At 39.4% G+C, this 27,936-nt stretch overlaps 2 protein-coding genes across 2 annotated transcripts; one reads left to right on the plus strand and one right to left on the minus strand.

Moving 5' to 3' along the window:
- Positions 1–14,864: 14,864 nt before the first annotated feature.
- On the minus strand, positions 14,865–19,408 carry LOC112179448 (nuclear/nucleolar GTPase 2). The gene is made up of 10 exons (XM_024317865.2): positions 18,943–19,408; positions 18,693–18,822; positions 18,368–18,525; positions 17,839–17,940; positions 17,651–17,755; positions 17,221–17,349; positions 16,817–16,957; positions 16,202–16,302; positions 15,747–15,804; positions 14,865–15,496 (listed from the first exon to the last, which is right to left on the minus strand). The coding sequence occupies exons 1-10, from the start codon at positions 19,306–19,308 to the stop codon at positions 15,086–15,088; spliced, it is 1,701 nt and encodes a 566-aa protein (XP_024173633.1). The 5' UTR covers positions 19,309–19,408; the 3' UTR covers positions 14,865–15,085.
- A 6,955-nt stretch (positions 19,409–26,363) lies between these two features.
- On the plus strand, positions 26,364–27,671 carry LOC112175085 (metalloendoproteinase 2-MMP). Its single transcript, XM_024312748.2, has 2 exons — positions 26,364–26,789; positions 27,044–27,671. The coding sequence occupies exons 1-2, from the start codon at positions 26,372–26,374 to the stop codon at positions 27,550–27,552; spliced, it is 927 nt and encodes a 308-aa protein (XP_024168516.1). The 5' UTR covers positions 26,364–26,371; the 3' UTR covers positions 27,553–27,671.
- Positions 27,672–27,936: the final 265 nt, after the last annotated feature.

The following is a 27,936-nucleotide window of genomic DNA, read 5'->3' on the forward strand; positions in this document are numbered from 1 at the left end:
TTTTGATTTAACTAATGCACCTGCGGCATTCATGGACTTAATGAACCGTACGTTCAGTCCTTACTTGGATCAGTTTGTGGTGGAGTTCGTTGATGATATCTTGATTTATTCAAAGTCGTCTGACGAACATGAGAAGCATTTGCGGATTGTACTGCAAACATTAAGAGAGAAGGAATTGTATGCCAAGTTCGAGAAGTGCGAGTTTTGGCAGAAGGAGGTCAAGTTTCTCGGTCATGTAGTTTCGAAGGATGGAGTTTCGGTGGATCCTTCGAAGGTTGAAGCGGTGATGAGTGGGAGTCGCCCTACCACTGTTACTGAAATCCGTAGCTTCCTTGGATTGGCAGGGTATTACAGGCGTTTCATTGAGGGGTTTTCTGGTATTGCTTCGGCTTTGACCAAATTGACAAGGAAGGACACTCAGTTTGTATGGACGGATGAGTGTGAGAAGGCTTTCAACGAGCTAAAGACCAGGTTGACTACAGCACCAGTGTTGACTATTCCTACTGGCGGTGGTGGATTAGTTATCTACAGTGATGTATCTCATCAGGGTTTGGGGTGTGTGTTGATGCAGAATGGTGGTGTTGTTGCTTATGGCTCTAGACAACTGAAGGTTCATGAGCGGAATTACCCCACTCATGATCTAGAGCTAGCTGCAGTGGTGTTTGCCTTGAAGATTTGGAGACACTATCTGTATGGTGAGAAGTTTGAATTCTTTTCTGATCATAAGAGTCTAAAGTATCTATTCTCCCAAAGGGAGTTGAACATAAGGCAGAGGAGATGGATGGAGCTCATCAAAGACTATGATTTCACTTTGGAGTATCATCTCTGAAAGGCCAACGTAGTGGCAGATGCTTTGAGTAGGAAGCCCCGAGTAATCATGGCATCACTCATGGTGCAGGAGTGGCTCATGTTGGAAGCTGCATCTGAGTTTGATCTTACACCCGAAGGAGTTGGACATGAAATGTTTCTCGGAAGTATCACCTTACAGTCCACCTAGAATTCCAGGATCATTCAGGGTCAGACACTTGATGAGTTTGCTCAGGTGAGGATTGCTGAGATGAATGTTGATCCGAATGTGGAGGGCCCTTCTGAGTGGGCTATTGGGACAGATGGAGGGTTGAGATTTCGTGGAAGATTGTATGTCCCAAGTGTTGATAACCTCAAGGAGGAGATCATGCGGGAAGCACATAGATCTAGATACACTGTACATCCAGGGGGTACCAAAATGTATATGGATCTACGAAGACAGTTTTGGTGGTATGGAATGAAGAGGGAAGTGGCAGAACATGTGTCGAAGTATCTTACATGTCAGCAAGTGAAGGCTGAGCATCAGAGGCCCGTGGGGATGCTAAAACCCTTATCGATTCCTGTTTGGAAATGGGAAGATATCTCTATGGACTTTGTGACTGGATTGCCTAGGTCCATGCAAGGTTATGACTCGATTTGGGTGATTGTGAACCGATTGACTAAGTCTGCACACTTTCTTCCTGTGGCGAAAACTTACTCAGGGGATGCTTCATGGTGTGCCTGTTACGATCATTTCTGATCGGGATGCTCGTTTCACTTCGGAATTTTGGCGTAGATTTCATAAGGCATTTGGCACATCATTAGCTATGAGTACCGCATTTCATCCACAGACAGATGGGCAGACTGAAAGAGTGAATCAGGTAATGGAGGATATGCTTAGAGCTTGTGTTCTGGACTTTAAGGGAAGTTGGGCGGATCATCTGCCATTAGTAGAGTTTGCCTATAATAACAGTTATCACGCCAGCATAGGCATGGCCCCATATGAGGCTCTTTATGGTAGGCCATGTAGGACTCTTATCTGTTGGGCAGAAGTAGGAGAGAAGGGACTCTTGGGTCCTACAATTGTTCAGGAGACCACTGGGAAGATCACTACTATTCTTGATAGAATCCGAATGGCGCAAAGTAGACAGAAGAGTTATGCAGACTTGAAGAGAAGACCACTTGAGTTTTAGGTGGGTGACCATGTGTTCTTGAAGGTCTCACCTATGAAAGGCGTAGTGAGATTTGGCAAGAAGGGAAAACTCACACCGAGGTATGTTGGACCCTTTAAGATTCTGGAAAGGGTTGGGAACTTGGCATATCGTCTCGCCTTACCTGTTAGCATGTCCGGTGTACACAATGTCTTTCATGTGTCTATGCTCAGGAAGTACGTCCGAGATGAGTCCCACGTAATTAATCATGGTACGATTGAGGTAAACACGGATGTAACCTTTGTGATAGGTCTATGAAGAAACTTCGTAGGAAGGAGGTTGATCTTGTGAAGGTACTGTGGAGTCATCATGACGAGGGTAATGCATCATGGGAGTTAGAGTCAGACATGAGAGTGAAGTATCCGCAACTCTTTGGGGAATTGGGTGCTTGAATTTTGGGACGAAATTCTTTTTTAGGGGGGTAGATTGTGATAACCTGTTTTCTTGGCACTAATTAGTGGACTTCTTTTAATAAAGAGTAGTGGACTTCTTTTAATAAAGAAGATTGTGATAACCTGTTTTCTTGGCACTAAGTAGTGGAGTTCTTTTAATAAAGAAAAGGTGAGGCAGGTTCCATGTTTTGAGCAGCAAAGTGAGGCACTATGTTCTGTTTTATTGTATGAGTTTTGGTGGAGGGTGTAGGCAAAGCAGCATAACAGTTTCTCACTCTCCCCTTATCTCTAGCACGACAGAACCAAAAAAAAAAAAAAACAGAGCAAGGCTTCTCCGGCCAAACTCTCCTTCCTCAGGCCACCTCCACACGTCGGACCACTCTCCTTGGCTTCGCCTCAGGCCGTTCTACCTGCTGGACGTCGTCGTTTCCTCCGGCACAGCCTCAAGGTCCGGCAAACCAGCTCGATCTGGTTGCACCCGAAACCTAACCAACTCATCCTCCTCGTGTTTCTGGCCACCAATCCTCACCAAACTTATCCTTCTACGTCGACTCGACCTCCTGAAGCTCCCAGTAACAACCTTGCACGGCGGAGTTGTCTGTGGCGGTGGCTGCAAGTCAACCCCGACTTAGATCGAACGGAACTTTCGATCAGAATATCTCGAGCTGTAGAGCTTCGTTTTGAGTGATTCTTGAACTGGGGAGATCGCCTTGAGTTGCTGAACAAATCTACAGAAGGGATCAAAGCGATTCGTGGAAATTTTTATGTCGAACTCAAGCTCGCCGGATTCTGGAAAAATTCCGGCCACCACGACTGTTCTAGGTAATTTCTACCCCTTCCGGTCATTTCCAGCTTACATGCTAGTTAGGAAAGTTGTTAAGCTTGATGAGATGAAGCGGAGCAGCCCGGCTCTGACACCATTGGCGGTGGTCGGCGGCGGCTCTGCCACTAACTCCGGCGGCTTTCCGGCCACCTCCGGGGACCTTAAGGGCAGTTTCTGCCCATTTTTATGTTCTACATGTTAAGACGATCATTTCGATATATTATATGAAATTTTTGGATGTCGTATGATTAAGTTATGAATTTTTATGTTTCGATCGATTTCGATAGTTCGATTTATGATCTGTGAAGATCTGACCGTCCGATGGACTTGTAGTTTTGATATGTTGATCGTATGACTGTCCCAGTGACTTTGTGTGGTCATGGGCGAAGATTCGACCGTTGGATCTTCGTATAGTTGTGAAATAGTGATTTGGAAGGCGATTCGTGAGAATCCGACCGTCGGATTTTTACACTCTGATTGCCATGCCTCTTACTAGATCCTTATGTGTTACATCACCTCTCGGTGTATCTCTTGAGCTTGATATGTTTTGTGATAATTGCCCTATTGGGATATGTGGTAAAGAATTCTCTGCATCGTTGATTGTGATTCCAGATCACACATATGATGTGATTTTGGGTATGGATTGGTTGAGCCCGAACCATGCATTGATTGATTGCTTTAGGATGATTGTGTCCTTTTGTATTCCGGGACAACCAGTGTTTCATTACCGTTGTCTGAGGTCCGACATCGCCCTGAGGACTGGGATTTTGGCTCATATTGAGTCAGGGAGTAGTATTTCTAAGATTTCAGGGATTCCTGTAGTTTCAGAGTATGCTGATGTGTTTAAGGAGATACCAGGGTTGCCTCCAAAAAGGGTAATGGACTTCTCCATTGATGTGATACCAGGTACTGCCCCTGTATCGAAAACACCCTATCGGATGGCTCCAGCTGAACTTCAGGAGTTGAAAGTTCAGATTGATGGATTACTGGCTCAAGGGTTCATACAGGCTAGTGTATCTCCTTGGGGTGCACCAGTGCTATTTGTGAAGAAGAAGGATAATTCACTTCGATTATGTGTGGATTATCGGCAGCTGAACAAGGTGACCATCAAGAACAGGTACCCTTTACCTAGGATGGATGATTTGTTCGACCAGCTTAGAAAGGCTACTGTGTTCTCAAAGATTGATTTGAGATCTGGATATCACCAGTTGAGGGTGAAGGATGAGGATATCCCAAAAACAGCATTTAGGACCAGGTATGGGCATTATGAGTTCCTTGTCATGGTGCCCAGTCTGTCCACATCGAAAGCATTCCCCAGCCTTGGGTTTAGGACACAACCTGGTAGTATGACCCAACTCCTTACAGTTAAAACATCTCAAGGGTGCTGCAGGTACAGCTTGCCTGATAGGTACAGCCCGAATAGGTGGAAGAGGAGCTGCTGCTACTCTAGCTGGGGCCTGATGGTGGAACTGAGTCTTTTGTCTCTTCCAGAATCCACCCCTGTAGTCTCTGGATCCATTGCTACCTGCCACTGCCTTTCCCTTTCCCTGGAAATCCCTCTCAGCTGTTTCCTTCTCCTTATGAATCAAGTTCTGCTGCTCAATGATCAGAGCCTTTGCTAGAATTTCCTTCATGATCTTCAGTTCCAAAATGGCCACATCACGCTCAATGGAAGCATTCAACCCCCGCTGAAACTTCTTGGCCAAATCCTCAGCATCCATTGGTTTCACAAACCGATATAGCCTGGAAAACTCTGCTTCATATTCTGTCACCGTCATCTTTCCCTGTGTTAGTAAGAGGAGCTCTCGCTCCAATTTTTTCCTCACTATCTTAGATGGACCCTGGCTAGGGCCACCAGGATCCCTAGGGTGAAATCCAGCAGGTGAGTCTGACTCAATGTCCATGGCATAAGATACTGCCTCAACAAAGCTCCGGTACGGTGTGCCTAACATCTTATCCTTAAACTTTCCTCCAAGTCCCAAGACAAATCTACGAATCTTACTTTGCTCAGTACGAACCAAATCCGGCACATGATGGGCCAAGGAGAGAAACTCCTGCTCAAACTCCAACACTGACTGCTCATCTCTCTTCACCAAGCTCAAGAACCGGTCTTGCATCCGATTGAGGTGGGCATCACTAAAGTACCCTCCATAGAAATGGGTCTTGAACATATCCCATGTCATGGGGCCAACATTTGCAGGGTCATTAGTAACATCAATCCACCAATGCCAGGCGGTATCCTCAAGAAACTGTACTGCCAAATCCACTTTCCTATCCTCTGGAAGATCCATCTGGGAGAAAACTCTCTCTATCCAGTCAATCCACCACTGAGCCTCTACAGGTGAGGTGGCAGAAGCAAAAGTTTGAGCCCCATGCCTCCTAGCACGCTCCACAGTATAGTCAGTACGTGACCCGGGGAGTGCTGTGGCAATCTGCCGAAAGAACTGTCCAAAAGAATCCGCAAACCCCCTAGGTATCGGCTCATCTTCCCCAACCGGAGTTCTCTCACGTGCTCGGCGATTTCGAGCCATAGTACCTGAAGAAAAGTATTTAAGAAGTTCAAGGATCAGTACCACAAGGTATCTACTTTACATGCATAATAACACACTAGTACCGAAGAGCACACGATGGGGATCCGCCGCGGTCGGGCCATCACTCGGGAGGTACCAGGCGTCATTAGGCATATAAAGTAGTAAGGAAGTAAGGAAGTCTACAGAATCTAGAAACCTAGTGCTCTGATACCAACTGACAAGGCCCACCCCGAATTCCACCCTGGAATCTGAAGTGGCCCTGCGGGACCCACCTTTAAGGGAGATTTACCAAAAAATTTCGGCATAACCTCCCTTAAAAATGGTTAACCCAAAAACCTGCGGAAAACCAAAATTCACTTCTAATTATCCAACCACAACTCCTGGAGCCACCCTGCTCCCAAATTCAAACAATCATCCCAAAGCTAATATCATCGTACATAATCTCCAAAGGGTACAAGTTACTATAATCACCAAAGTTAGGTCATAGACCTCAAATATAATACATATAAGTTGGGTCACATATCCCTTAATAATCAGAGCATTCTAGGAATATAAAAAGACGAGGAATACAGTAGGTTAACCAGGTAACCTACAGAATGTGATGGCGGAAGCAGGTGCGGTCACTATGGCTCACACTCGAACACCGAGCAACAATACTGCAATCTGGGCATTTGAAACCGAAGGGCCCAGGGAAAAGTATATAAAAACGTTAGCGTGAGTGGACAAAAATAAATAACTTTAAACAAAAGAGATTTTATACTTTTCCACATTTATTTCTTTAAAAACTCCCGATGCATGCAATAATTAAAAAAAGACCGACTAGCCCCGCTAGTCAAGAACAACAACAAAAGAACATGGGGAAAATGGGTTCACCATACGGGAATGGAGCCCCTCAAGCTCAACCTACCCTCGACTGCCACTCACACATAGATTGTGCGAGGAGGAGAACTAATAACCTCAACTGCCACTCACACATAAATTGTGCGAGGAGGAGAATATCACCTCGACTACCACCCACGTGAGGAGGAGAAAGCTACCTCACTGCCACTCACAAACACAAAGTAAGTGAGGAGGAGACCTATTCACATGACCCGCGTATGGTGAGGAAGAAGATCGTCAAAAGCCAGTAATTCTGTATAATTTCCCCACTTATCTCGCAAAATCGGAATCCAATGTATAAAGACGTGACCCCGCACGCCAAGCTCATCTCAGGTTCAAATATAAATAGGGTATAAATAAGTATAAATTTCCGAATCCGCATAAATCAAAATCCTCAAATCGAGCATAATGAATCTAAATTCAAAAGTTCAAACCAATAAATCAATCAATAATCCAAACCAAAATAAAATGCTCGATAATTAAATTGATAAATCGATAAACTCAAAACTTGCGGAATATCATTTGCATGCATCAATTAAAATCAAAGGTCCACTCACAATATGCGGTCAATCCTGACGTCGCTCGTGATTCTCCTCGTATGGAGACTCCTCTCGTCCTGTACGAATAACAATCATAAATATATATAATCCACAGGACGGAATTTTAATTTTTCGATACTTATAATTGGAAATTCATAACATCCCCCTTCCTAATATCCGACTCCTCAACTCTCTACAACATCCATCCTTAATGCTCCAACATTAATCTGTCATTGATGCAATACCTAGAGTGAATTCGAAAGGAATTCGGCGATCGAATTCGCGATAATCAATAATTAATCATTTAAACTCAATTTGTAAATCCTCCGATTTCCACCAAACTTCATGCATTACATTCTACAATCATTATAGGGTATATGGGATTAAAACAACAATTAAAACACAAGTCTACGCGCCACCACACGCTACCTACAGCCCCACTCGCCGGCGGCGACCTCCTCCGATGACCACCAAACTCCGGCACTAGCATCTACACCACAAGCCCAACCAACTTCTCAACTACAACATCAACCAATTTTACCTCGACGTGGTCGAATCAAGCCGGTGAAGGAAAGCCCCGAAGCTCCCAGAACCCTAGAAATGAAAAATTGTCAATTCGACCTCTACAATGCAAATTGGAATGAACTACCTTAGGGGAAATAATCTCCATCAAAAACCAAACCTTCGATGTGAATATGGTGGCCGGAGGTGGCCGGAATGGCCGGAAATCGGCAAAATCCCAAAACTGCGACCGGAGCACTTCTTGCTTCGATCCGGGCTTTCACGGCCAAAACTCCCCGAACCCAGGTCACAGGTATCACAAGCGGGTTGAGGCGCCCCTGTGGTGACCAGTTGCACGCCGGATGGTGGCCGGAAAGTGAGGAATCGGAGGGAGGAAGAAAACCCGAAGGAGAAAGGGGGAGAGTCGGGGGAGAGGAGAGAGAAAGAGGGGTGGGTTTCCGGTTTTGGAAACCTACCCGGGTAACTTTCCCTATATATCAAAAATTTACCATGAATAGTAATTTTCGTAATTCACTCGTAACTTTTGCATACGAACTCCGATTTTTACGTATCACATATGCACGCGCTCGGTTTAACGTCCTCTACAACTCTCATGAAGGAAATTTTCTCAAATTATTAACTCACAAAAAGTCAATTTTTAACCACCCCCTAAACGTTAAAATTATAACCGCGAACGGTAACCATAATGAATTTCATGTAACTCAGTAAAAAGGGTATAACAGATGTGGGGTGTAACAACAGTTCAGCTTTGACTAGGTTTGTTTCTATGTTTCATATCGATTTCTCTGTAATGTAATCACTATTATGCAATGCTCAAATTGGGTTTCTGTAGTGTTGAATTCGTTGTCTCGGATGTCGGGTTCTTTAAATCAAAATACAGATAACTTTGTTATACATCACATACACAAAGAAAGCACTAAAAAGGTAGGACCTTTTTAACTCCAACAGTGAAGTAGGAGATGTGTTTCCATTCCCTAAGTGGACTAACTAGATATTAAGAAATTGGCTTGAGGGATTAGACTGATTTCGAAACTGTGATTTGATACCTACTGATACCACCCTATATTGGAGTTATTAGGAGAGGCCTTTTCATTTATCATTGTCTACTCTTGAGGATAACTAAACAGTTTATGAGAACTTCATGACTGAACCAACTTCGTTGTTGATCGATTGGTGCTATGTGCAAGGAGTGGATTCAGTTGACCATTGACTTGAGCATCCACGTAGTTGCTCAAACCTTTGCCTTTGTTTTTTTACCCAACTTCCCGTTCTTCTTTTGTAATTTAAAGATTTGTATTTTATTCTACCTGCAATATTTCTTTCTTATATCTTTTTTCTGGTGGTCCATTTTTAACTAAACTTGTTTGCATAGGTTACATTGCTTTTCTTTTGGTAGTGTTTTCCCCATGGAACAAAAGAAAGTCCCAAGCAAACCTTAAATTTGACTTTTATAATGTTTAAATGTCTGTATATTGGCCATTGTAGAATGCGTTTATTTTCTTACTATCTATGAAACTAATGCATTCGTCCAAAACTAAAATAAAATGAAACTAATGCAGAATTTGTGATTGTGATTCTCTGCAGCTCCATAATATTTTGTATGGTGATGCTAAAGGATGGTTTAAAAGAACCTGTTCTTTTCTGTATCCATATGTTCTCGGAGTTGTGAACCCTGATGCTAAAGCTGTACGAGGATTCTCGGCTAATCAAACAAATAATCTTCTTCGCCTGGCAGACTAGATTTCAATATTTTCCCAGGTTGTATAGGGTTCTGCCCCTGCTTGCTGGTCAATCTCCAAATGGCTTCTTTGTATTCGAGTCAGCTTGGACAAATTTTTTTATAAACACTCTCAGTTTCTTGTTCGTTGGCCATGTTATTGGGTCATGCTGGTACCTCCTTGGCTTAGAGGTGTGTGGAGTTCCTTTCCTTCTTTAACCTAAAGATGCAGATTCCCTTATCTGTTTGATAATACATTTGTAATCTTTCTTGTTCCAAAGGGTTAACCAATGTCTTCGAGATGCCTGCCATAACTCTAATCTGCAGTCATGCGGGAGTTTAATAGATTGTTGCAATGCTCAATCTATTCCAGAGTCAACAAAATGGAGAGAAAATGAGGAGGCTGCTGGTTGTTTTAATCCGGAAGGAGATTTCTCATGTGGAGTATATACTCCAATTGTCAATCTCACTACAAGAGATAGCATGACTAAATATTTATACTCACTGTTTTGGGGATTCCAGGTACCTTACATTATATCTTCTCATTGTTTATAACAGAAATATGTTTAGCTGTTTGTATAGTTAAAAACAAAAAATATGAATCCATGGTGTCTTTCGATTTCAACTTTCCATTTCTTTTGATGGAAAAGGGTAAATTAGTTAATGATCAAGGAAACTTCTATCTGTTCTCATCATCAAGAAATAAATGGAATGCCGGATATCCGTATAGGGAAATTTGCCTCAGTATATTTTTTTATTCTTATTGATGATGATGAGTTAATGATGTTGCCTCTAGCACTACCACCACTTGCCCCCTGGTTGGGAGTAATAATTTTCAAATTTGGTTGATAGTGAGTCTACAGATGTTTTGGTCAATTTTATTATGATTCCACAAATAAATTAAACCTTTCTGCTAACATATTATCTCCTGTGGTTTATGAAGCAAATCAGCACTCTGGCAGGAAATCAAACTCCAAGCTATTTTAATGGAGAAATTGTTTTTACCATGGTAATTATTGGACTGGGACTCTTCTTTGCTCTTCTAATTGGAAATATGCAGAATTTTCTTCGGTCTCTTGGACGGAGGTACTACTTTTCTCTATCATATCTGCTTCTTTATTCTTGTACATACTAGGGCTGCCTGAAAGGGAAATATTCTGACTGCATGTTTATTGTTTGATCTCTTCTTTATTACTACTCTCTTTCTTCTAGACATTTTTCGAGAGAAAGAGGTTACTGAAAGTAAAAATCTATAGTATCATATTAGTTCAGTGCCCTTTCACCAACATGTAGTAGTATGCCACATTGCTGAATGGCCACTCGGTAGGATAAATTACCAATAAACAATTTTACTGGCGTATTTGAAAATGAGTTATTGCACATTGCAGTAGTGCCGTTGAGAAAAGATATCCAACACCAGCAATAAACAATTTTACTGGCGTATTTGAAAATGAGTTATTGCACATTGCAGTAGCGCTGTTGAGAAAAGATATCCAACACCAGCATCCCATTTGTGTTTGTTTCACTTGTTTGCAACTACATGTGATTAGTCATTGTCAAAATATCTAACTGAATATTGATGCAATGTGTATTGCTTCTGGAAATGTGATGTAGTCTTGAAATTTCAGAGATTGTTATAGTTCCCACTCCTGTAAGGTTTGTTACAAAGGAACTGATTTATGACTTAATAAATTCGTTTGTTTGCAGCTTTTAACTGATCTTTTTCATTTGCTTTTGTGCATGTTCCAATCTTTGTGGGGTGTTGTGATTGTGACACATTCTGGTTTACTGACTTTACTGTGTAGAGCTGTCATAAGCATGGAGTAATGTTGATACTTTACTCCATAAGCGAATTTAGTAAACTTTACACATCCACAGAAAGTACAATTGCATGGCCTATCAAGTACGTCAAAGTGAATTAGGCATTTCGGAGGTAATTGCTTCTATTTGCTTATGATACATTAATTGCTAAATTAGAATTTTAGCTGTATATGTTTTCCTTGAATGAAAAACAAATATGACTGACCAGATTTCATTGCTCTCTGTGTTTGTTTTGGTTATGCAGGTAAAAGTTGGCATCAAGCATAATATGAAGATAGTTAAAAGGCCACAGGATGGTTCACTAGCTATATATTTATCTCATGCAATTAACAAAGAACGGAAATCTAAGATGCTCTCTGTTAATCTAGAATGTTATAGATTTTAGCATGGTGATGATATGTTGGTTTAGTTAAGTTGTTTTTGTACAATACTCAATTGTTGTTGGCATATTAATTTACATTATCAGATTAGAAACTTGCAGTTTGTTCTCTCTCTTTTTATCTCAATAAATTGTATAGATTTATTTCGATTTTGAAATGGTATCACAACATTTACAGGGGAAAAAAAAATCAGTGCAAATGTTATGCGTCTTAAATATATCTTTACGACTACATTTATGGCATGCTTCAGATATCAATTATGGCGTGCTTTCCTATTTGAAAATCGAAATAAAAAATCTATTAAACTCTTTTACGGCGCTCATTTTTGTCTTTTACAGCGTGCTTAAGTGATCAATTACGGCACACTTATTGGTCAATTACGGCGCGCTTTAATGTTTCAAAATCGAAATTAAGAATTTCTCAAACCCTTTTACAGCGCTCTTTTATATCTTTCACGGCGCGCTCGTGGGGTCTTTTACTGCGTTCTGGAAACACGCCGTAAAAGAGGTTTGTCTTTTACGGCATGTCCATTTACGGCGCGTTTTTGTGTGCTGTAATTCGTCATTTACGGCACTCTTTGTGGGCCCTAAATGACCATTTTTTTCTGGTAGTGGGAGAAGCAACTACATACCCAGGTGGAAGGCTCATGTACACTTCCTCGGCTAACTCTCCATGAAGAAATGCATTCTTGACATCAAACTGTCAGAGTGGCCAGTTTAAACTAGCAGCAAACGAGAGCAGAACCCGAATAGTGTTCATCTTGGCAACAGGAGCAAACGTTTCATCGTAGTCTATACTATACGTCTGAGTAAACCCCTTTGCTACAAGGCGTGCTTTATACCGATTCACTTATCCATCTGGATTATGTTTCACAGTAAACACCCAACGACAACCTACAGCCTTCTTGCCGTGTGGTGGAGGCACAAGTTGCCAAGTATTGTTCTTCTACAACGCCTCCATCTCTTCCTCCATTGCCTTCCTCCACTTTGGATCCCCCAATGCATCCTGCACTCTGTTAGGTAATGATACAGCAGATATTTGATTCACAAATGATTCATATGACTTAGACAACCTCCTAGTGGACATATAATTGGCTACTGGGTATTTTGATTTGGCAGTAAGAGTAGGTTCATATCGTTTGGCTGATTGACCTCGAGTGGTCCTATTTGGTAACACATATTGCTCAACATTAGACTCACTATTGCTAGTACCAGTGGGTTGACATACCTCAAATGGGTGATCTTCAGTACCAGGAAGTTGTGGGTCAGGGGTAGAAGTGATGGCAGGAGGGGCAGTTGTGTCTTCAACTGCAGTTTCAATGATTGAAACTGGTGTTTGGATGTCTGGAGCCTCTGCTTCTGGAGGTGAGGAGCTGATGCTCTCAACTGGATCCGGCAAAATGCCTCCTGCTTGTGCGACTTCTCCACTTTCTGATTCCTCCCCCTCTCCATGATACAGCTCTTCAAAATATGAAGTCTCCCCCTGAAGGGCTGTAGCTGAGGAGGAAAAATAACTCATGTCCTCAAAGAAAGTAACATCCATAATGACATAGTACTTTTTGGTGGGTGGATGATAACACTTGTACCCTTTCTGATAACCGCCGTAGCCCACAAACACATACTTCAGTGCTCGGGCATCCAATTTAGACCACTGGTTTTTAGGAATATGGACAAAAACAACACAACCAAAGACACGAGCTGGAAGATTATGAAAGGAAGGTAAGTTTTCTATATTATCAATTGAGTGTTTGTTTCACAGTGTCTACAAGATGAATCTTTACTTATTTGTTTAGGTGCGCAACTAAATGAATATGTTAGGTCTCTAATGCTAGGAGTTACACTAGATTCGTATATGTTGTGTGTTGATTCCAATTGAGTAGCAAAATGTTTTCTTGAATTACATGTGATTCAAACCCTAGGTTTAGCAAGACTATCAATGTACTTGTAACCCTAAATTTATCCAAACCCTTTTCTTGCTTAATGATTTTGATATGTTAAACTTAGCGAGCTTGTGTCTAGGTTGCATAATCGGAAAAAGATTAAGTGGTGAGTTTGTATTCACTTAACGAAGAACTAAGAAAGAGTAATGGGTTAATTCCAAGGACTAAAATATTGAATATCGAGGAATATCGATAGTCCAAAAAATGGAAATATCAAGGAAATTTCGATCTAAGTAAATTTTCGAAAAAAAATTATGGAAATTTAGAAAGTAACATGGAAATCATTAATGAATTTTCATGAAATGTTTACATGATCAGTTACATATAATATTTCAAAAAAAAGTGTTTGATAAACTTAATTGTATAATGATTGTAGTAATTTAGAGTATAATAAGATACACTGACATGACAAAAGAAATGAAATTCTACATGAGAAATCTCAAAAAGACTTAAATAGGAGATTAGGAGAGTTAACTATTAATTATAATAATATTTTACAATTAAATAGATATGTTAAAATAAACATCGGTCTTCAAACAAATAGGAAAAGAAATAGGTCCCGATTGTAACAAAAAAAAAAACAAATAGGAAAAGAAGTAGAAAATGGTCCATAGAAATAAACTTTCTATGTTTTATTTTAATTTTTTTTAATAGAGCCAAATGTTTACTAGTTAGCAAATTAGATAATCAGAAGATTTATAAGCATGGACCATGGAGGGAATAGACTGAAAGAGCGATACATGACCCTATAAATTTTTAAAGTTTTCCTCTTTAGATGTCATACAGTTTATTCGAATTGGATAAAGACAAGGGCTAGTTTTCACAAGGTATCAGGTTCGAACCCCAACCTCGTCAAAATTTGACTTCAATTTTAATCAAAATACTTTCTAACCAACCTACATATCGTGAGAGGTGACAAAGTCCTCTTTGAACAAGATAGGCTGCGACAACTCAATCTCCACTCTAGGTGTCATTGATCCTCTAGGCACTTCAAAACATGCCCAGAAACAATCAACATTTATAGTTTTATACTCCCTTACTGTGCGGACCCGGGCCATTTTCCTGAGAACGGTGCAGGCAAAGGAGGCGGCGAGGCTAACGATGCCTGACGTCACAAGTGTTGTTGAATGATCCTCGAAAACCCGACCCCATTTTTTGCGCTAGGTTTTTCAAATTTTAACGACATTTGTGATTCTCTTTATTTTTCTAGTGAAATTTTCAGTGAACGATTATACCGTTATTTCGGATTAATAGAAGCTCCCCCACCACACACACACACACAAACCCATGGTGTCTGTAAGACAAACAAATGATGAATCAGATGAGAACAGAAACGAATGGCTACAGATATGTAGAAGATTACATACTACAGATGGATAACAAATCATACTCAACAATAACGTAACTTTTAGGATTCATTGGTTGAAAAAGCAAATGCATAACATTATGGACTACAAAAAAGTAACTATCGACAACAGGGTTCTTTTGAAGCATCGACAGTTGGTTGGAAGCTCATAAAGATATTTGGTCCTCCACCAAGGAAATCTACTCGGACGTCTCATCCTCTGCATCAGAAGACTGCTCAGACACCTCATCCTCCAAGTCCTCAGACTTCTCAGAAGTCTCACTATCTGAATCCTTAGACTTCTCAGATGCCTCGGCCTCAACATCATGTTCAGGAAGGTTCTCCGTCTTAGATTCCTTCAACTCATTTTCGTTATAAAGATCCCTTTGAACCGGGACATTCATTTGCTGCTGGGATGACATAACATTTGCAATGGCTCTAAATGCTGATGCTTGATTATTATCTATTAGTGTATCGTTTTCTACTTCATTGGCAGGATGCTCCTCTGATGGCAATTCTCTTTGTGGAGGAGGCACAAAAAATGGTATCTTACCCCTCTGCCAATCATGGAGGATCATCTTTGCCGCTGTCATCAGGTCAGGTTCCCCACCCTAGAAGGTGTGTATACAAAATTTTTAGGAAGGAAAATGAAAAGGAGAATTCATTGAAAAAAAAAAATCATATCAACATGAATAATTTGCAAGCATATGGTCTAATTGTATAAATTTTCCCATAAGTTGCAAGACTTCCCATTAATTGTTATATTTGACCGATTTTAAGTTCGCAAGTCTTGCAAGCATTTGAACAAAAAGCTGTAGCTACTGAAAAATAGCAAGAGACAATTATTAAGTAGCTAGTTACCTTCAAAAGCTTTCCGGATGATTTGCATAGCTGAACTAGAAAGTCATTATCATCCTCCCTGAACAATAAAACCACGTTAGGATTTACTACTTACCGCTTACATAGTTGCATGTAATTAGCAGGATTGCTGTGACAAGAAAATAAATAAATACAAAAACAGACTCCACAAAACTTTCAGGAAGAAGATAAACTGGTACAATACTGCTTATCAGGTGCACTGTAATTGCCAGACTGATACATTTTAAGGTTATTTTTTCCAAATCCAAAGCAAGATTTTTCGGGTCTTCAAGAAACGCCATTTCAAATTATACTCTTTTTTACTGTGAACATGGACTCAACTGAAGAGAGTGAAGACACCAGTGCAATCACAAGTTTAGAAAGATTTAGGACACTACAAATTTCTATTTAATACCAGGATACTAACATCAAATTCATCAGACAGAAAAGCACCATACCAGTCTTTTATCTTATATGCTCTTTGCAAGTGCTCTTTCTTAACTCGTTTCAAAACTTCGCCTATGTGTTCTGAAGCATCCTGCAAGTTTGTGACGCGTACCTGGAAAAGACATCACAATTGTTTAGCAGATGGTGTATAAAATATTGCATTCAAAGGCTCCAGCTCCAAAGTGAATGCGAACATATTTTACAATCATGATGCTTAAATGCAGAAGCAGAAGAAAATATTTTACATTATATATACACATCTACTGCACTGTATCAATCGATGTCGGACTTTAGAAAAAAAACATTGTCGAGCTATCGTATGGATAGACACAACAGCACATATTAACATTTTATAAAACAAGAACACTGCACTACTTGGGAAAAGCAGGTATAACCGTTAGAAGAAACTGAACATGCACTACTTCAACCTCTTTAATTTGCAACTCAAAGTGAAGACAGTTTGAATAAACCATTTTGCACCAGGGCACCATCTTTAAAGTATACATTCAGCTAGGACATTCTCACCCTAACCCTCATATTTTCACTAGATTGCTCGTCCTATCATTTGCCTAAGGAAATATCAAAAAATCAATATTTCCAAATTAAAGAGCAGCACAAAGACATACCACGCCCTTCAGTACAATATCTGTTTCAGAGTCGTTGGTTTGATAGACAACTCCGGGGCAGTCAATCAAGAAGATCCTCTTTGTGAGTGTTATATATTGCCACACTTTCGTTTCCCCTGGAATAGGAGCAACCTTGCAAACCTGCAGAGATAGGAACACACATAATGTCAGCTAGATCCAGTACTAGACTAGCAATCATTATAGAAAGACAAACCACAGCCCAATTTGCTATCCTTCCACTAAATTTGCAGAGTAAAGTTCCATAAACCATAATTACTGAGATTGTGCAAGGGTAAAACAGATCATTTTATTTTCAGCCTTTAGCTGATTACCACTGGCAGAGCACAGGATTTAAATGTTGACAATGCAAAACTAGAAGAAGAAAAAGAGTTCAGAAATGTTACATTTTTTGTTCGCAGTGTGTTGATAACAGATGACTTTCCAACATTGGGATACCCAACGAATCCCACAGAAATTGCTTGCTTGTCACTTTTTAATCGGGAAAATTGCCTCAACACTGATAGAAGGGAACCCTAAATGCAACAAAGCAAAATCAATACATTATTTGAAATAAAATTTATACAAGGTAGCAAGTGGAACAAAAAGAAATAAAAAGTTAACCCAGTTTTGAGGGGGCTAAGATGATTTTTTTCCCTATTAGTTCTTTTAAAGAGTTTAAATCTGATAATGACGAACAGAAAGTAGATTTTCAGATAATAACTGGGAGAAAGTAGATTTCATATTGAAGATACAAGTTCCAGAATTCCCGAGGAGATCTTCACTCCTTGACACACAGTTAATTTAGATGAAGGAATCAATCCATATGGAAGGTACCTTGCCAAATGACTTGTTGATGCTAGCATGAAATGCAAGAGTTGGAAACTCCGCCGACAATACTTTTAGCCAACCTTTTGTTGCCCACGCGGGAACCAAATCACACTGGAGAATACAAGTACTGATATTGTTACACTGCGCTAAGCTCATAATCATCTAGGACTCCAAACATGAGAAATAGAACCAACCTTGTTTAACAAGAGAATCAAGTGTTTATGTTTGCAATGCTCTTTCAAATGCTTCTCTAAGTGGTAACATCTTGTACCTTGCGGATCCCTTGCATCCAAAACCTGTAATAAGAAAGCTGAGCAAGAATTAAAACTAAAAAACAGCAATATGATGGAGGATGTATCAGTTGAGTGATCTCAGACAAGAAGGGTGAATAATTGTGGCAAGTGAGCAAACGATAGCATAAAATCAAATTAGATTTGATAACTATCAACAATCCATAAAGCGACTCTATGGATGAAGGTGGATGAAGCAAGATGCTAGAAGTAGAATGCACATTTTAAATCCAGAATTATTATGATGTACAGAGTCCTAAACCTACAAAACATGACAACATTATAAAACAATCCTGGTTTGCCATGTTACTATGTGCATCAATATGAACAGCAGAATAAATACAGTTACACTGAAATTAATTTGGTATACTTGCAAAGGTAAATGTGTAGATTAATATAATCTTAGTGGATGACAAAAGGGAGAAACACTGACCTGGACAACAACATCTGAGGAGTCTACCACTTTGTAGAGCTCGCCCCAAATACGTTTACTCTGTCCCTTCTCAAACATTGAATGGCGAACCAAGTCCCTAAAGCCGTCCGCTTCGCCTGCTTCTGCAGCAATGTCATCGTGCTTCTGCTCAAACACATCTACAGAGTAGCAAATTGTATTAGGTCAAGAACCATTTCATATTAGAAATAAGAAGTTGAATTAACTGACTCCTCTAGGTGTAAATCACAAATAACTGACCGCACAACTTAACCGAAAGAATTAGTTCTTCACAACAACTGGGTCCAAAAAACGAAGAAATAGTTACCCTGAGAACCATCGGCTTTCTTAGCTAGGGACTCGTAATTAGCTGCCAAGAGTTTTGGACGCTTCCTCTTTGTCTTAGGTCCAAATGCATCGGAAAACGGCTCTCTCTCAAGCAGATGAACTCTGGATTGCTTCATAAATATCATCAGAAACGTGAATTTAGTACATTGGAATACGATTGTGAAGTATGCAATCCATAACCAAAGTTAACAGATCAAATTAAACTTGTGAAACAAGGCCATCATAAATACCTTCTTATGGTCATTAAGAAGAGACATGGGCAATTTCTTCTCCTTCAAAATCACATTGTATCTATTAGACATGTGATTCTCGAGCTCGTCACGAAAGACTTGAAGCTCCTTCTGGCCCACGACCCTAGTATTCCCGAACCAGCGGCGATCGGGTTGGATTCGAGTGTTGGGCAACTCCTTGGACTGGAATTCGTTGCTGATGAACTTGCCCTTGCGGTCACGCTTGGGCCTCACCTTGTACATCTTGAGGCGGCGCACGGTGGCCGCACTTCGCTGCTCTTTGTTCTTCCCATCCGTGCGGTTCGCGTCCAGGGAGTGCTTCGGCCTCCCGGAAACGTTCACTTTCCTCTCAGTCTTCTTCGTCATCTTTGCGGTGGCCGGAGGCAGACTTCAATGGCGGCAGAGTTGTTTCTGTTATTCGTAAAACCCGAGTATAGGGTTTCAAAGAGGCGCTAGACGTTGGAGATATCAGTTATAATAGTCGACAAGGGCGTGGGTATCGGGTTGTGGGTTAGGTTTATCACTTCATCCTCAACCGACCCGTTTCTCAATTTTTTTATTTTATTTTTATTTTTAATTCCTATCATTTCCTTTTTTAGGCAAAAGATGGTCGTTCTTTTTACAAAAAAAAAAAAAAAGAAGATGGTAGTTTACAAGGCAATGCTCTTTACTAATTGAATAAAGAAATTATGTTCATTTAAAAGAAGAAAAAAAAATGTTCACGGTGGGGGTGGTCAACGTACAACAAGGTGACCCTCTTTCGCCTTATACTTTTATCTTGTGCATGGAAAATTTCATTAGAAACCTTAATGCCCCAACTTATAAGTCAAAGAATCATATTGGCCTTCTGTCTTCTCCTAATGGCTTTAGGATTTCTAATTTACTCTTTGCTGATGACTGTTTGATTTTTGCCAAGGCCTCAAACAAAGCTGCTACGTTTTTATCGAGATTTCTTCACTCTTTTGCTCAAGCTTCTGGTCAGAAAATAAATCTTGATAAGTCCTCTACCTAAATTTAATATGAAATTTCTAACAAAATTAAAAGTGAGATTACCAATAGGTTAAGTATCTAGCATAAGTCCACTATTGGTAAGTGGGATTCACAATATAGTCTTTTGGAAAGACCCTTTAAATGCTGAAGAACTTCTTATAAAAATTTCTAACAAGCTCAATGGCTAGAAAAAAAGCCACCCTTTTTAGAGCTGGTACGTTGACCCTCATTAAGTCCAACATTTTTGGAATGCCTAACCATGTGCTTTCTTCCTTTAAATGTCATTCCAAAGTAGGCCTCGTCAACCGGCCGGGCCGGACCCATTCATAGCGGGCCCGGGCCCGGGCCCGGCCTAATTACATTTTTAAATAGTGCTGGGCCGGGCCAAGCCGGGCTTCATTATAAATCATAAGATCCAAGCTCATCCTTATAAGGCGGGCCTTGCGGGCTTTTTCGGGCCGGGCCAGGTAGCCCACCTTTTTTCGGGTCGGGCCAGACTTTTCTATATCATTCTAAAAACATATATATAATTTTAGTATTATACATAATTTTTTTTATAAATCTATATTTATATATCATACATACACTCCAAAGAGCAAACCTCTATAAATTCAAAGAAAATGGGAAAACCGATCGTTGGATGTGATTATTACAATAAATTGTGCGTGTGGTTAAAAATTTAGTCAATTTCACCATAGTTTTGAACCCGATCGGATTGGTCAACCGTAGTCACTTATATGTTTTCTTGATTGACCGATGGCGTGACAACCGCGAAACGTGCTTATTTTTTTCACATCACGTTTTTAAATATTCCATCGATGGATGTGCGAGGACATAAGATAAAAAAAAAAAATTAATTACCAACACATTGCCCTATACCAATTTTCCTTCTAAAGTTATATGACTTATACATTGCATTTAAATTGTTGAGGTTCATTCTAAAGTAAGCATGAAGTGGAAAATGAATTCGGAGAAACCAACCGCTCGATGGAGAGATTATAATGTTTTATGGTGGTTGTAAAAAATCCAGCCAATTTGGTTCTCGTTTCGAATTCGATCAACTAGGTCAAACTTAGTTACTCTTATAAACCTATATTTATCTATCATACACTCCAAATGACAACCTCTATAAATTCAAAGAAAATGAAAAAACCAAACTGTTGGATAAGATTATTACAATAAATTATGAGTGTGGTAAAAAATTTAGCCAATTTCACCATATTTTCGAACCCGATCGAATTGGTCAACCGTAGTCACTTATATGTTTTCTTGGTTGACTGATGGCATGACGACTGCTAAACGTGCTTATTTTTTCACATCACGTTTGTAAATATTCCATCGATGGATGTGTGCGGACATAAGATAAAAAAAAAAATTTAATTACAAACACATTGGCCTATACCAATTTTCCTTCTAAAGTTATATGACTTATATATTGCATTTAAATTGTTGAGGTTCATTCTAAAGAAATCATGAAGTGGAAAATGAATTCGGAGAAACCAACCGCTCGATGGAGAGATTATAATGTTTTATGGTGGTTGTAGAAAATTCAGCCAATTTGATTCTCGTTTCGAATTCGATCAACTAGGTCAAACTTAGTTACTCTTATAAACCTATATTTATATATCATACACTCCAAAGGGCAACCTCTATCAATTCAAATAAAATGGGAAAACCGACCGTTAGATGAGATTATTATAATAAATTATGAGTGTGGTAAAAAATTTAACTAATTTCACCATATTTTTGAATCCGATCGAATCGGTCAACCATAGTCATGACTGCATGACATGTAGAATACTAGAATATATATGCACATATTCTATATAGAAGTATGAGAACTTCCAATTTCACCATAAACCAAATTACAACAAATTCACACTCATACAAAGACACACACACACACACATATAAACATGTCTAAAAGTCCTGGATCTTCAATAATGATGATGTGGCATACTGAAGATTTCCAAATATATATGCTGGGCCTTCTAGATGGGGCTTTCCGTGCATATTGTAAAAGATGTTGTAGATTCTCGTCCAAGCTGAATTTTTTTCACTTAAATTGCCATAACTCCTTCTAGAAAAGTAGGAATCGCAAACCGTAAAATTCTTCAGAAACTAGACACATGGGGCTTTCCGTGCATATAGGATTGTAGGGTACAGCTCCTAATTCCATCCGAGCAGTTCCCAGTAATTCAGTGAAGTTAGGTTCTAGACATGAACTTGTAAAAGATGTTGCAGATTCCCGTCCAAGCTGAACTGCCTTCACTTAAATTGCCATAACTCCTTCTAGAAAAATCGGAATCGCAAACCGTAAAATTCCTTAGAAACTAGACACATGGGGCTTTCCGTGCATATATGGTGCAGATCCTAATTCCATCCTAGCAGTTCCCAGTAATTCAGTGAAGTTGGGTGTTCTGCACAACAATTTCTGTGTTGCAGATTCTCGTTCAAGCTAAACTGCCTTCACTTAAATTGCTATAACTCCTTCTAGAAAAATCAAAATCGCAAACCGTAAAATTCCTCAGAAACTAGACACATGGGGCTTTCCGTGCATATAGCGTACAGCTCCTAATTCCATCCGAGAAGTTCCTAGTAATTCAGCGAAGTTAGATATTTTGCACAACAGTTTCTGTGTTAGTTAGCTCAGCTTAGCTTCTTTCTTTGAAACACACCTACAAAGACACTAAATTAATGTAAATGAACCATAAATAAGGAGAACTAAACATATATACCAAGAGAAAGAGGCATAGAAATATAAGAATTAAGAAAATATGAGCACATCAACATACATATATAGATATATATATATATATATATATAATATAATAGTTTACGGGCTTTTACGGGTCGGGCCTAGCGGGCTTTTGCTGGTTTTTTGACGGGCCGGGCCGGGCTTTTTGATGAGGTCTATTCTAAAGTGACAAAAACTATAGATCGTAATGAAACCAGAAATTTCTTTTGGGGAAAAGACACTCATTCCCCTACTGTTGCTTGGAACCAAATTTGTCTTATATAAGCAGGGGCGGAACTATGTTGGGGTCTGGGGGGGTCCGGACCCCTGCAAGTTTTTTTCAATATCTTCCTTATTTAGATATTTTATTCATAGAATATTAATATATACCATACTTATCTCACCAAAATTAATATATTAACCAATCACAACCCAGAATAATTAATATTCAGTATGACTTTAGATTAAATTTGTGTTTTCTTTTAGAAACTATTAAACCCTTAAAAAATATTTAACCTTCTTTCTTACTAAAATTTTTGTTCAAACATAAATTATGATATAAAATTATTAATTACTTCTTGGCTAATTAGTTTTTTTGATTATTTTGAATATTTGGTACTTGCGTTTAAGAAAAATTGCATTTTGGACCCCCCCAAACTTTCGATCCTAGTTCCGCCCCTGTATATAAGTCCCTCGGACTCGGAGGTCTTGGCATTAGACATGCAGCTTACCTTAATAAATTAAGCAGCCTTAGCCATACGGCAATCAGTGCCCTGTGGAGCTGCGGTCATCCTTCGATTGTGCCTTATTTTCGTGGGCAGTATCTATTATGACTATGAGGGGACCCATAATTAAGTGTGGCAATAGCAAACTATTTTAACAATATTTGATTGCGTTTAATACCCATCATTAATACAAACCGTGACCATCTCTTATTGCAATTTGAAAAGAAAAAAAAATCTTTTTGGACCTTCAAAAAAAATTAAAACAAAATAAGACTAGAAAAGTTGATCATCTAAAACTTAAAACAAAAGGAAAACTGAAATGATACAAATCAATTTCGATAATCCTTTCTCCTGTTGGAAAAATGAAATCAATTACCAGTTGCCTTTCACCAGTAAATCAGTGTTAGGCTTCCAGTAAGTTGCTATAGACCTACAGTTCATGATGATCTCTGTTGCATGTTAGTCCCATGGAATGATCATCGACTTTTCTTATTACGCACTTATGATACATTTACTAACTTGAAGTTAGTATCACAATAAAATAAATGATTTTAATGCATGACTTCCAATGTGTTTACTAACACAAAGTAAATCAGAATGCAAATGGATCCAGCATAAAAAAGCTATCGAAAATTTTCTCAAAAAAAAAAAAAAAAAAGACTATCGAAAGCAACTAAATTATCAGGCTCTCCATGTCTTCGCTGCAGGACACAGAAACTTTGACGAGTTCCACCTACCAACGTCTATATCTTAATGGCTTCATTGAATCGTTGACTCAGTTAAGGCCTAAGAGTCGGTCACCCAAACTGTACGCATATGCAAGACTAGCCTTTCTAGTTTCTGCAATAGTCCCTTAGAAAGACTTTCGGGTTAGTTTTAACTAGACGTGGTCTTAGCTTTAGAAATTATCTATTTTTTGTGTTCTTGCTTTTGTAATTTCTTACAAATTGCAATCAAAATATGAGGCTTTTGCAACACATTCCATCCTAAACCACAATGGCTTCAAAATCTAGTCTTATTTCTCTCTTCACACTCGCTTTCCTCTTTCTCACCCTCTTTTCTCTCCTCTCTTGTGCAAATGCAGAAGAAACTCACAACAAAACATCATCCTCAGTTGAGCATCTCAACGGGTCTCACAAAGGTGAGGTCAAAAGCATCATTGACCTCCAAAATTCCTTTAAAAAATTGGTTTATTGGAATTGAACACAAGATCCACGATCATTCCACTGACGATGAATTCGTCGAATTCATGTAGGAAGGCATCAAGACTTTGACCACCTCTTGTTACTATGGAGCTGCATTGACATTGATGTTGTATGGGTTACAGCTTCACGATGAGTAGTTACATCTTTATAGATAATCTTATGTAATCATTTGGAAGAATGTTAGACACCTTAAACAGATGTTACGGTTCTTCAATCTTCTATTTAATTTAAATAGCTTTAGGTTAAGTGTGTCAACTACCCTTGGGTTATACAATCTTAAAGATTGCGGATGAGCTGATCATCTTGTCACTGTTTGATGAGGTCTTTTTAATCGGCAATTGACAGTGTTGCTCTGTTTGCAATTTGGATGCTAAAGTCAGTTGCTGTCGTTATTTTGTGTACATTCTCAAGGTCGATTGACATGTTAGGACTAATTTGCTTCTTCCTTTGCGCTGGAGTTTGGAATTAATATATAGAAAGAAGAGTAGTTGTGCCAGACAGGTAGGGGAATAGAACATGTCCATGTTTTATGAACATCTTTGATGTTTAAGCTGGAAGTATCTATATAGGAGCAGTCTAAATATTAAGCTTTTATTTTAACCAAGAAAGTTCCTAGTTCCTCATTTCGCAAGTTTAGATGAAACTCTACTGCTTGCTTGATTTTCATCCATTGCCTAAAAATGTGGATGTGAAGAATAATAGCCTTCTTTCTCTGTAATGCTCTGCTTTGTAATGTACATTGTACAGTTATGGCTACCAAGGTTTTCATATCACTCCTAAACTGATGGAAGACGAACATGGGGTGGGTTACTTATTTTCATTGTTTCACATCACTTCCAAATATGGTTTCGCATGCTTGAACATGTAGAGCTTTGTGCTTGTTTTAGAGAACCAAACTAAAACACAATTCAAACACACACACGTGTCACATATAGTTTGGTTCTGAGCTCCCAATACACATATGTATTGTTTGCCAACTAGCTAGCTATTTGAAGAATTGTCTAACAATGGAGAGTGACATGGCGAACACTTGATCTTTCGAATAATGAAGAATGGTCCGCCTATTCAAAGAATACCCAAAAAAAAGTGACGGATCTCACATATTCCGGTCAAGTGAGAAATCAAGTCTCATAAGAAAAATCAACCTATACTTTTGATCGATGTCTGACGGTCTAGAGTTAAATTTAAAATGAGACCTGCTGTAGTGCTGGTAAAAGAATCTGCCATTTGTGTTTCTCATGAGAGATTACTGCGACAGCAAATTAAGGTATTTAATTTGTACAAAAAAGTTCGTTTCCTTTTTGACGGAAAAAGACTACTTGATGAAGCTCATTAATCTTTCTTTACTATTAAAAAAAAAGGTCCCAAAACATATATTAACTTTGAGGCAGATTTGAAGTTTAGGTCTTCACAATTTCTACATGTAGTCCACCAATGGCTTCTTAACTGATTAATTTAGGGAGTAAGATAAGCTGCAGGACTAGTTCTAGACTTCTAGCAACTGATGACCTTGATCGAATGAGCCCGTAAATACTTAGCGTCTTCTCCGACTGAGGAACTAGTCTTTTAATCAATATAGCGTCTTCTTTACTTCCAATTGATCATCTCGAACCTCAGGACCTAGCTAGTAATGCTAGTCAAAGTCACATCTTTTTTTTTTTGTTAAAGAAGACCGCTAGCTATATATATGGAAAATATAGCGAAGAATGGCCTATATATAGCAATACAAATACAAGGCTTTTGCAAAATAACTAGCTAGCTAACTCGGAGCAATGGCATCCAAATCTAATCTTTCTCTCTTCACTATCACTCTCCTCCTTGCCCTTCTTACTCTCCTCTCTTATGCAACTGCTTCTCATCCCCACAACAAGAGCTCTTCCCCATTTGAGTTCCTTGAGCATCTCAAGGGTTGCCACAAAGGTGATAAGGTCAAGGGCATCAATGACCTCAAGAAATACCTTGAAAAGTACGGTTACTTGAAATACAAGAATCACAGTCATTCGAACGATGATGATTTTGACGACCTTTTGGAGGAAGCCATCAAGACTTACCAGATCAATTACCACCTCAAGTCCACCGGAACATTGGATGGCAAAACAGTGTCGAAGATGATGACGCCTCGTTGTGGCGTGCCGGATATCATCAATGGCACCTCGTCCATGCGATCAGCCAAGAAAAGGCACCACCATGGTATCTAGCCATTTCATCTTATTAGACAATTAATTTGTCCTCTTAACTTTCTTACGAGTTATCAATAGAACACGCACTACTATATACAATTATACATTAATATACCCAAAATGATACATACATGCATCTACAATTACCATTTCTCCTCATGTTAATTGACTTTCAAAATGAAAATTAAAACCATACAGTAATTCTCTTGAATTAAAACTTGAACATTCTGTCTAACGATTTAAGTACTCGATATTGTTTTACAGGTTCAATTCATACCACTGCTCACTACTCATTTTTCGAGGGAAATCCAAAATGGCCTTCCTCGAAATACCATCTCACTTACGGTTTTCTCCCCAACACCCCATCCGAAGCCACGGGCGCTGTCGCACGGGCTTTCGCAACATGGGCTGGGAACACTCACTTCATGTTCAGCCAGTCCCAAAGTTATGAGAATGCGGATTTGAAGATTAGTTTTCATAAGGGTGATCATGGAGACGGGTATCCATTTGATGGCCGGGGAGGGGTCCTAGCCCATGCTTTTAGGCCGTCGGATGGAAGATTCCACTACGATGCTGATGAGCCTTGGTCTGTGGGTGCTACACCAGGTGCTTATGACCTGGAGACTGTGGCTTTGCATGAAATAGGGCACCTTCTGGGACTTGGACATAGCTCAGTGGAGGGAGCTATCATGGCCCCAGGTATTCCCCCGGGAGTGACTCGAAGTTTGCATGGGGACGATGTTCAAGGAATCAAGGCTTTATACAACGTCTGAGGAGCAGTGCTTTCAGTAGCTCGATCAAACAATTCAATGCATTGTTGTTAATTACCACGTACTCTTTTGTTGATTATGCTCCCCCATGGTCAGCTTTTAATTCTTCTTTCCTTTATAAAATAAGGTACCTGATCGAATACCATTTGTGGAGATTTTTCAGATTAATTAAAATGTAACAAAGAGAGTTGATGTATGTATGAAGAGCCGATGCTCTGGCAAATTATGATACATCTTCTTTTTATTGAGTTGGTGTGGTGAGATGTGTCTCCTCTTTTGTTCTGCAGCATTTTATTAAGATATCGAATTGGATTAAATCAATAAACGAACTGAATCTATCCAACCTGAGCCGTTCATTTTTATAATTGCAAATCGTAGTTAGGAATG

This window comes from Rosa chinensis, chromosome 7, assembly GCF_002994745.2.
Source record: "Rosa chinensis cultivar Old Blush chromosome 7, RchiOBHm-V2, whole genome shotgun sequence".
NCBI lineage: Eukaryota > Viridiplantae > Streptophyta > Magnoliopsida > Rosales > Rosaceae > Rosa > Rosa chinensis.

Excerpts from the sequence above, each read along its gene's own strand:
- LOC112179448 (XM_024317865.2), bottom strand. The coding sequence starts at position 19,308 with ATGACGAAGAAGACTGAGAGGAAAGTGAACGTTTCCGGGAGGCCGAAG. Across the intron at positions 17,941-18,367 it reads CCTCAGATGTTGTTGTCCAG|GTTTTGGATGCAAGGGATCC; the intron begins GTCAGTGTTTCT and ends TTCTTATTACAG. Across the intron at positions 16,958-17,220 it reads ACACACTGCGAACAAAAAAT|GTTTGCAAGGTTGCTCCTAT; the intron begins GTAACATTTCTG and ends CTATCTCTGCAG.
- LOC112175085 (XM_024312748.2), top strand. The coding sequence starts at position 26,372 with ATGGCATCCAAATCTAATCTTTCTCTCTTCACTATCACTCTCCTCCTT. Across the intron at positions 26,790-27,043 it reads CAAGAAAAGGCACCACCATG|GTTCAATTCATACCACTGCT; the intron begins GTATCTAGCCAT and ends ATTGTTTTACAG.